The 10,218-nt window shown below is 66.6% G+C and overlaps 2 protein-coding genes across 2 annotated transcripts; one reads left to right on the top strand and one right to left on the bottom strand.

The window, feature by feature from the left end:
* Positions 1–5,465: 5,465 nt before the first annotated feature.
* Positions 5,466–7,674, bottom strand: MNEG_5869 (hypothetical protein; the record flags this gene model as incomplete). The annotated part of the gene is made up of 5 exons (XM_014045659.1): positions 5,466–5,796; positions 6,139–6,300; positions 6,598–6,659; positions 6,912–7,037; positions 7,285–7,674. The coding sequence occupies 5 exons, from the start codon at positions 7,672–7,674 to the stop codon at positions 5,466–5,468; spliced, it is 1,071 nt and encodes a 356-aa protein (XP_013901113.1).
* A 714-nt stretch (positions 7,675–8,388) lies between these two features.
* Positions 8,389–9,407, top strand: MNEG_5868 (hypothetical protein; the record flags this gene model as incomplete). The annotated part of the gene is made up of 2 exons (XM_014045658.1): positions 8,389–8,571; positions 8,859–9,407. 2 exons carry the CDS (start codon positions 8,389–8,391, stop codon positions 9,405–9,407), a joined length of 732 nt encoding a protein of 243 aa, XP_013901112.1.
* Between the last annotated feature and the right edge of the window lie 811 nt (positions 9,408–10,218).

The raw sequence follows: 10,218 nt of genomic DNA, 5'->3' as shown, positions 1-10,218 counted from the left end.
GCCGCCGCCGCCGCCGCCGCCGCCGCTGCGGCCGGGTCCGGCGTGCGTGGAAGGCGCGCGCCTGGCGTGGCCGGGCAGTCCGAGAGCGACTGCTGGGATGCGGACCGCGCGCGCTGCTGGTGCGGATGGTATTGCTGGTGGTGGCCCGTCGGCGTGGGCGGGAGGCTGGGGTGCCAGCCCGCGGGGGCGTGTGGGGGAGGGGACACCTGGAACGGCAGCAGGGGCAGCGGCAGGGGCATAGAGAGGGCCCGCTCCGCCAGCAGCGGCGAGCGGTCCTGCGGCCACGCCGCGCCCCCGCCGTCCATGCTCGCGCGCTGCTGCGCGCCGGGCCCGCCGCCGCCGGGCATCGGCGACGGCAGGCGCGCCTGCGGCGCGGCGAGCGGCGGGAGGCCGTAGCTCGGGCGGCGCTGCTGCTGCTGCGGCAGGAGGGGCGACGCGGCAGCGTACGCCTGCTGCTGCTGCTGCTGCTGCTGCTGCTCGGCCTGTGCGAGGTGCTGCTGCAAGCCCAAAAGCTGATGCTGAGGGGAGACGCCGGCTGCGTGGGCCGCCCCCAGCACCCCCAGTGACGCCGGCCTTTGGTGTTGATGGTCAGCCTGCTGCTCAAACGCGCCGCCCACGGGCAACGGGCTGGGCGGCGCGCCAAGCGCGCCCACCGGCAAGCCGCTGTGCGGCGACGCCATCGCAGCCGCCGCTGCCGCGTATACGTTTGCTGATTGCTGCTGCTGCTGTTGCTGCTGTTGGTGTTGCTCCTTCAGCTGCTGCATCGTCACCGCGGCGGCCGCTGCAGCGTCGCTCGCCGCCTGGTGCTGCTGCTGCAGCTGCTGCAGCTGCAGCAGCTGTAGCTCGAGCGCCGCCGCGTGCTGCTGGTGCTGCAGCAGCTGCTGCTGCCGCTCCCGCTCGTGCTGCTGCCACGCTGCCTGCTCGGCCGCGGCCGCGGCGGCGGCCAGCGCCAGCCGCCCGGGGCCGTCATGGGGGCTGCCCAGGCTTATCGCGCTGCCGGGCTGCACATGCAATGCTGACGTGTGGGCGGGGTCGTACCACGCCAGCTGTATCGCCTTGCCGTGCAGCGCCGCGCCGTCCAGGGCGCGCAGCGCGGCACACGCGGCGGGGTGCGACGCAAACTCGACGGATGCGCAGCCGGCCGAGCGGCCGCTCTTGTGCGTGAACACCTGGAGGGGTGGCCAGGGGCGCTCGGCTTGGGGACGGGCATGCACCGGAGGGTGCGTGGGGGGCGCGCGCTCGCTGAGTTTTTGGGTCTGGCGGGTTGCGGCGAGGGAGCTTTGAGGTTACGGGCGGCCGGGAGCGTGCGCCTCATCGGCTGCAGGCGCGCCTGAGGTGAGGGGCGCGCCACAGCGTTTTCGAGCAGGTGGACAGCTGCCCCCGCAGGGCTGACCATGGCTCGCGTCCCCCCACGGCGTATTGGGGCGCCGCGCCACTGCCTAGAGACTGGTTTCAAAGTCCCTAGCCCTGCTGCGGCCGCTGCAGGGCTCGATCAAGGCCGCACCTTGCAGCCAGTGACGCTGCCCATGGCGGAGAATGTCTGCAGCAGCGCCGCCATCGTCACCGACGGGTGCAAGCGGCGTACCATGAGCACACGGCGCTGCCTGTCATCAATCCTAGAAGGTGCCCGGGGCCAGAGGGATGGCGCCGAGGTGGGTTAGGGGGTGGACCCCAGACCGCGGCCCCGGCGAGCTGTTTCCCGGATTGACGGAGCATTTTAATGTGATCAGAGTGCGAATACGCCGTGGTGAGACGGACGGAGCACCGCTGCAGCAGCGTTGAGGACCTCCGCGGCCCTTGCGCACGCCCAACCGAGACTCTCACCCGCAGGAGCATGCTTGCGGAGCCATCTGTCTCTGTCAACGCCTCCCGTCCCCCGGGACCCTCAGATCGCGAGGCGCAACATCAATCACTCGCCGGCCCTGAGGGCCCTCGATGCTTGTATTTGTACCACAAATACCTCGTGCAATGTATCTCTTCGTGAATGCCGCGTGACGACCAGGTGCGAAGGGTGTCGTCGTTGCAAAACAGGGGTGGACGCGCAAAGACACCAAACCAACATCAACCACCATTGGCGAAAGCCCCTCCCGTGAGACGCCCAGGCGCATACATATGATTCGACGCCAGCCAGAGGCCAGCAACGGCTACGCCCGCCGCCAAGCCTCATCACTCAGCCGTGTCCTGGGACGCACTGCGTCTCCCGCCCTTTGGGAGGCGGTGCGGCTCGCACGCGTCGCAGCTCAGACCCAGCTCGTTTCGCAACCTTTGGGAAAGTTTGTGCAATGCCTGGATCAACCAGATCTCGCATGCCTCGGTCTTCGGCGTTGGTCAAACACTCGGCCCAGTGGCCCGTATGCAGCACTCTCCGTTCCCCATTCAACCATCAAGTCAGTGCCAAACCGCGACTGCACCCGAATTTCCACCGAAAACAACTAGTGTCGCAACGTCAACAGCGTTGGCCCGTGCAAGAGACGCGGGGCTCGAGATCCTCGCATGAGGGGCGAGCGTCGCCAGCGAGCAGTGCTCGCTGGCATCCACCCTGGCAGGGTGGGGTTCGCAGGCCGGCGCTGCTGCCCCTCAACCTAGGGCAGGACTTGTCCATGCAATGAGCCACATCAAGAGACCTAGCAGCAGGCATGCAGGGTCAGGAGGGACCACCGGAAGGGTGTGTGTGTGTGGGGGGGGGGAGGGGCAAGCGGCGGGCCCTGTTTGCCATGCTCTTCACCACCCTCCCCCGCCCAGGCTGCTGCGCCTGCTGCCGGACTCACTGGTACCCCGGCTGCTGCCTCTGCTCGCGCGGTCCATGGGCCCGCCGGCGGCGCCGCCGGCGCGGCCCCCTGCTGTGTCCCGCCGTGCTCTGCGGCCCGCCTGCTGCGCCCGGCCGTCGCCGCTGGGGCCACGCGTGGTCTCGTCGTCCGGCGGGGGCTGCAGGCGGACTCCGTCCAAGCGCCGCATTAGATGACTCATGCGGCGGGCCTGCGGGGTTGGTGGTAGGCGGGCACAACAGCAGACGCACGGGCGGGTGACAGGTGCAAATGCTGGGGTGTGGGGGACCGTCTGATGACTGGGCGATTGGTTAGCCTCACAGTTATTGCACAACATATCATCATGTTCGCATGACAAGCAAATCCCCCGCTCACTCAGAGCCTTAGTCACCCGATGCAAGGGCATGGGCGCATGAATAACCCCGGGTGGCTACCAAGCGCCAGCTCACGTCATCCTCTCGCATCATCTCCAACAGGAGGGCGCGGCTCGGGAGCGGCGGCGCGGCGCGCACGGCCGCCGGTGCTGCCGAGCTCGCAGCACCCGCGGCGCCGCCGGCGGGCCGGGGCGCCGCGGAGCGCGCGCCGCCGCGCTGCTGACCGGCCCCAAGGTCTGCTGACGTGGCAGGGCCCTTGGGCTGCCGCGGGGTGTTGGCGAGAGAATACCTGCAGGGTGTGTGGCAGCATGGATGGAATGATTACATAATGTTTGCATGCAGCGCAACCGATGCGCCCAGACATTGCGCCTTCTCCCATCAATCATCATGCTGACTGGTTACATAGTTGCATAAATCATAATGCACAAAGCCTCCCTGATGTGCAATCCCCTCTCATAGACATTCATGGCTGCGGTGGCACCCGCCCACCTGCCGCCGCTGCTGAACCGCGCGCCGAGCGTCCCCAACGCGCCAGCCCCATTATCGCCGTCCGCGCCAGCCGCGCAGCCCCAGCCGCCGCGGCCGGGGTCTGCCGGCTCTGGAGACGGCCGCCGCGCGCGCGCCGCCTCGCGCACCGCTTCCAATAGGCTGCCCAGGGATGACCGCTGGTGACCGCCACCCTCCCACTCCGAGGGCGCCACTGCAGCTGCAAATTCTGGCTCCAACAACGCAAGCCTCGCCAGCGGCCAATCCGAACAGGCAGCATGGCCACTACCCTCGCCGCCCTCGCCGTCCCCACCGCCGCCGCAGGCCCCCGACCCAACCCCAGCAGCTGCCGCCGGCCCCTTCCATGCGTTGCTGCTCGGGGCTCGCTGATCTGGCGGATCCGCGTGCTGCGGCGACCAATCGCAACCAGCAGTGTCGATGCCGCTTTGCGAACCCTGCTGCTCCCCGGGCGGCCCCGCAGGTGCCCCGACCGGCGGGGCCACGTACGGGGCCGCGATCAGCGCTGTGAAGCTGCCGAGAAGCTCCAGCGCTCGTCGCGGGCACCTCAGGCGAGCGAGTGCGGCGTCCATCTCCGCCTCCGCCACCGACGCGCAGCCGCCTGCGCCCCTGTGATCTGCCTGCTGGCGGCCTGCGGCGCCCACCCGCCCCGGCAGCCCCGCAGCGTTTGTGGCCGCCAGCTGGCTATCCCAGGTTGAGCCGGCACCCTCTGGGGGGTCTGCAGGCCGCGTAGGCGCAGCCCGCCTGCCGGTAGTGCTTGAGGGGCCGTCGGCTCGCTCGTCATGCCTGCCGCCGCCGCAGATGGATCGCCACTCTCCCGTCTCCCGGCGGGCGCCCCGCCCGGCGCGCGACCCGCGGCCGTCGACGCGAATAGGGTCAGGGGCAGCGGGCACAACGTGATGCTCCCTTGCCCGGCAGCCGGAACTAGAGCGCGCCGCCATGCCGGGCCGCCACGCCGGACGCTGCAGGGCAGGGTGCACGGCAAGGTGCGCAGCGAGCGCGGGTGCGGTGCGGTTGAGGCGGGCGAGCAAGAGTTGCTTCTGGCGGGTGCGTGTGGGCATTGTCCAACCACAACAGGCAAGCATGGAAAACACACACACACGCGTGCATCGTGCGGGCACGCGCTTGTGCGGGCATGGACGTGCACGCGCACATTCACATGCACAAACACACACCGGCACGCATGGCACACACACACACACACACACACACACACACACACACAGAGGCACAAAAATATGTCGACCCAGCAGAATGCCCCCGTGCAAGGACGCAGTCTCTGCGAATTGAGGTCCAGGATGGTTGACCACGCGAATGCATCAACAATCAGATACAGACTAGCACCTGCCCCACTCCTCCTGCTTCCCAAAAATAAGTGCACTGTGGTGCGAATCCTGACGTCACACTCACTCACCCCACAGCAGGGGTACGTGCCCCCGGCGGCCTCAGACCCAAACACCGCCGCCTGGGGGTGGAAGCTGCAGTGCAGGTGCTCGCAGGCCGGATAGTGTGTGTGGCACGCCCCGCAGTAGAGCACCTGCAGGCGAGGCGAGGCACGCCACAATGAATGGGAGCGTCGCAGAGACGGCAAACGGGCAGGCAGGTGATGCTTGCTTTCAAAGCGACCGTTCAGCGCAAATTGAAAACTCCCGGCCGGCTGTTGAGAAGCTGTCCATACAATCTCTAATGAGTGGGGCGCCTGTCAACAGGGCGGACAGCAGTCCACCGACTGATGTTGTCGGTTGTTGCTGAGGACGCGTCTGCCTGGAAACATTTGGGCCTCCTCCGTCCTCCTCCGTCCTCCTCCCTCCCCGCCCTCCAATCAGCAAATAACACGCATTTGGTAATGCAGCAGCAGCAGCAGCAGCAGCAGCAGCAGCAGCAGCAGCAGCAGCAGCAGCAGCAGCAGCAGCAGCAGCAGCAGCAGCAGCAGCAGCAGCAGCAGCCGAAGCAGAAGCAGCAGCAGCAGCAGCAGCAGCAGCCGAAGCAGAAGCAGAAGCAGCAGCCAGCCACACACCTGCACAAGGCCCCACACATGCCAGTAGATCTCCCTGTGCGAGCGCCGCTCGCGGCGCCGAAGCGCCCGCAGGTAATCCCCGAAGCTCCAGTTGGGGTCGGGCACGTGCAGTAGCAGGCGCGACGCGTCGTGGGGCCTGCTGGGCAGGTGAAGGAGCGCGGCATGCAAGCAGGAGGGGCGGCCGCTCGTGAGCCTTTCTACCGACAAATTCCCCCATGCGGGCGCTGGCAGTGGGCGATGAGGGACGAGCAGTGCAGGGGTGGCGAGGCGGGGACGGCTGTTTTGGGGCTGGGAGGTGGCTGGCGAGTGTGTGCCTGTGGCTGTGGCTGATGGTTACGTCAGGCGAGGCTGGGCAGCGGCCAGACCCTGCTGTTGCATTGCACCGGCACAGCCGAGCCGTATGCGAGGGCAAATGGCAACAGGCCTGCGTTTCCTGGCTACCTCCGGCTCTGCCTCATGCCCCCACAAACAGACGCACCCGCCGCCGCCGCCGCCACCACCGGCCTCGCAGGGGAGCTTGCGCGCCGCCGCCGCGCTGAAGAGCCCGCCACACGCCGCGCAGCGCAGCAGCACGGTGTCGTGCGCGCGCAGCAGCGCAGACAGCCGCGCCTTGAACAGCCGCTGCAGCGGCCGGCAGCGCCTGACGTGGTGTTTATGCGGGGATGGCAGGCGCAGCGCGTGCGGCAGAGCGCCTTCTGATTGGTGAAACACATGAGCTTATGAGGCAGCTCCGGCTGTGCAGCAAAACCAAAGGCCAATTTCGCAGCACTGTTGCATGTGCGTGTCATCTCCTTGTGATGACACGGTCCGTGACGTGCACTGAGCCGTCTGCAGCTCGCACGCCCAGCCGCCGCAACTCATGCGCAGGCGCCCCAGAGGACCTTCTTTCGCCATCGTCGGCCGCTGCCAAAGTGCAGAAGCGCCGCGGCGCGCGCACCTCTCGCCCCCGCAGGCGCCGATCTTCTCAAACGCCTCCTCCAGCTCTGCTTCGTTGGCGGCCTGCGCGCATACACACGTGAACGTATGTCATGGCGCCTGTCGCGCCACCGCTGGAACCCAGTGCGCCGCAGCAGCAAAGCCCCGGACAGCCGAGCACCCCCGCAGATCGACTCAACCCCCGCCCGCTAGCCGAACCAACCGCCGCGGTCTCACGTGGCGTGACCGCCGCGGTCTCACCCCGCGTGAGACACGCTGCGCCGTCTGCAGTGCACCGCGGCTTGTGACTGCGTGCGGGCACGCATGCACGCTCACCAGCGCGACGCGCTCCAACAAATCAGGCGGCAGCAAGCCGAGCGGCGCGGGCTCGGGGCGCGCCGCCAGCAGCTCTGGCAGGCGCGCGGCCGCGAACGCGACGGCCTGCGCAGCCAGGCGCGGCATCTGCGGTGGGAGTTGAGATGGTGGGTGCGTGGGGGTGCGAGGGGCGCCGTGCGGGCGATGCGCGCACCAAATCAGCTGTGGATGTTGGCAGGGTTGTCAAGGAAAAGCCACAGCTGCAGTCTCTATAACATCTAACAAAATCCAGTGAGGGCCCTGGCCAAATGTTTTGACTGGGATCGAGCCCGTTCAATCGCCGGCATACGAGCAGGCACAAATAAAGCACCCAAAAGCATCATCTTCTGGTCACCTGCAGGAACTCTGCGGCCACCAAGATCTCAAGGCAGTTGCCGACAGCCAGCTCCTGTGAACCACCGCTGCCCCCTTGGTGCCGCCGCTGCATGTGTGCGCGCCCCGGCGCATCAGGGCCCGCAGCGGGGGCGGCGGCGGCGCCTCGCGCGGCACCGCAGCCTGCCACGTCGCCGCCGGATGCATGTTGGGTCTTCATGTAGCGCAGAATCCACACAAACACGTCCGCATCACATTCGACGTCGATGCGCGCATCCTGGCCGGGGCCGACGCCGGCGAGGGCAGCTGCGAAGAAGCCGCTGCCGCGGGTCAGCATCGACAGCTCGCAGCTTAAGGCCTTCTGGGCGCCGCCGCGGCGCGGGTCGCGCACCACAAGCGTCACAATCCCCATGTTGGGGTCAGCCACGGCGGTGGCCGGTCCACAGCGCAGCTTTGCAGGTTGGCGGGATGCGCGCCACGGCTGCAAGTCGCGCGGAGTGAGCCCCTTGCTGCAAGCGGTGCAGCTGAAGCGGGTGTCAACGAAAGTTACAATCCATGCTTTATGAGCTGAAGCAAGTAGAGCGAGACGCAGTCGCAGTGTCGTCAACGCATTGTCAAGACACACTGCGGGGGTGACATATAATGCCAGCAAACACTTGATGTTGAAAGATATCTTTTTTGACGATCGAAATAATATAGACATGTGATTGTCAACAACAGCGCTATGTGTATGTGATCTTGATCTTGTAAGAAAACGCTTTTGTGCTGCTGGCCGCTGACCAAGGCGTGGGTGCGACGGCACAACAGGTCATGCTGGCCGTGCGCGGCCTTGCACCCAGCCCTGTCGCGGCGATGGCGCTGCGGCACCAGAGCAGCAGTGCGGGCGCCTCCGCTGACACATCGCCCAGGACTTTGTGTATCCTGGCGTTCGGCGACAGGTGATCAGGGAGATGCATGGTGAATGCACGGCAAAGCATCTGACAGGACATCTGATTCTTACCCCCTGCTTTGAGGCCGGCACACTCGAGAGTCATGAGCGCCCCGCGCTGGAGTGGTGCAAAACCGTGTGCAGCTGGCTCGCCGGGGCCAGAGAGTGTTGTTGCAGCGACCCTGCTGCGAGCCGCCAATGTGCGCACTCCCTCCAACTCCAATCCTCAGCCTCACAGAGGGGTACTGCCTGGACGGCCGCCGCTTCCATCCGTATTCGATCCGGCTGGAGGAGCAGCTGCGCGGCGCCTTCCCGCGCGGCTCCAGGATATTTGTCGACCAGCAGGGGCGGTCAGGGGAGCCGGTCGTGCCCAACATGCGGGTGAGCCGGTGGCGGTGCCGTCACTAGTGACCCGCTAGTGACGGCTCGCCGACGGCGCAGGCGCTTTTGGCGGCTTGCTGCTGGTGTGGGCCAGCGGCCGGGTGCACGATCAACAACATGCGGCAGGCTGAATTCAAGTGATGGTGTCACAGGCGAGCGGTGCACGGCCGCTAACCACGTGCGGGCTGATGTTTCAGCAATCAGTGCAGCAGCAACTTGCTCTGCACCCCCAAATGCCACGCTGGCGCTCGCCACTGCATCCCCCACTGCCTATCGCTCTACCCCAGGAGCGCCTGTCGCGCGCGCTCGTCCGCGCGGCGTCCGACGGGGGCCCCTTCGACTGGGTCTGCCTACTGGGCGGCACCAACGACGCAATCTGCGGCGCGGACGCCGCGGAAGTCCTGGAGGCGCTCGACAAGATGCACGCAGAGATCTCTTCATCTGGGGCGCGGCTGGTGGCGATGACGCTGCCGCCATTCCTGGCTCCGCTGGGAGATGCGGAGCGGCGCGCGTTCTACGAAATCAACTCGGGCTTGCGGCAGCGTTTCCTGCCCTCAGCACCACTTCGCGGCACGGTCGCCGGCGCCGGCGCCGCATTGGGTGCGGCCGGCGCCGACAGCGGCGGGGAGCGGGAGGAGGCGGCGGTTTCGGGAGTTTTGCAACCGCCGGAGGGGCGGCTGCTGGTGGATTTGGAGGCGCTGCTGTCGCCGGCGGCGCTGGGGCCGGCGGAGGCGGCGCGGCTTTGGGACGACGAGGTTCACCTGACGCCCGATGGGTACGGCTTTGTCGGGGACCGCATCTTCGAGGCGCTGCTGCCCCACCTTGGGCTGCGGTAGTGCCGTGGAGGGGGGACACGACGAGGCTTTCGACGGGGCTGGGGGCTTTGTGAGGGGCCGCCGGCATCAAACATTGACGGGCCAAGACGTGGGGCGATTCGTTGGCCGGCGTTTGGGCGTTTGCGGCTAGTCGCTGCCAGCCGGGATGTCAAGTTGTGGGGGTTCCGGCAAGAGCTTCCCCCACGTGTGTACTGAATGGCTGATTATTGCTGTGGGTTGGTGATTTTCAATTGTCGCCAATGCGCTCTTGCAGCTGCATTGTACCTACCAGTGACGGTATCGATGTGTACATATACGGTGCGTGCTCTGCTCTTCGCAATTGCCCTGCGTCCTCATGCATGTTAATTCTTTGTCAACAACGCGTCACCAGCTGTTGTCAATTGCAGAGTGGTGCTGCGCTCGTGCGCGTGACGGAGTTGCGTGCTGGCCAATAGACGCGGCTTGCTTGCACGCGGGAAGGGACACCTCAATTACTTTGGCTTGTTCTACCAGTCGTATGCACCCGTGTGTACCACATGCGGTATTGTATATGCCGGTGTGTACAATATGCGGTACAACATGCCGTATTATATGATATGCACCCGTGCACACAATACAGGGTAATCAAATAAAGCCCCTTTGTCGCCGCCAAGCGGCGCGTCGAAAACATCAGCCATGTAGCAGGGCCCGCCCAGTAGGTGTGACCTGCATGCACCACCTCCGCAATTTCGCCGGCGCGCGTGCCTATCCTTTCGCATTCCCCTTGCTTCAGCAACAAAGGGGCCACTCAACTTCGACGTGCCCGTGCGCCTGCCCCCGAAATCTGTTGTCC

This window comes from Monoraphidium neglectum, assembly GCF_000611645.1.
Source record: "Monoraphidium neglectum strain SAG 48.87 unplaced genomic scaffold scaffold00905, whole genome shotgun sequence".
Lineage (NCBI taxonomy): Eukaryota > Viridiplantae > Chlorophyta > Chlorophyceae > Sphaeropleales > Selenastraceae > Monoraphidium > Monoraphidium neglectum.
Note: the sequence above shows the minus strand (reverse complement) of the source record. Positions and strands in the feature narration are given on the sequence as shown.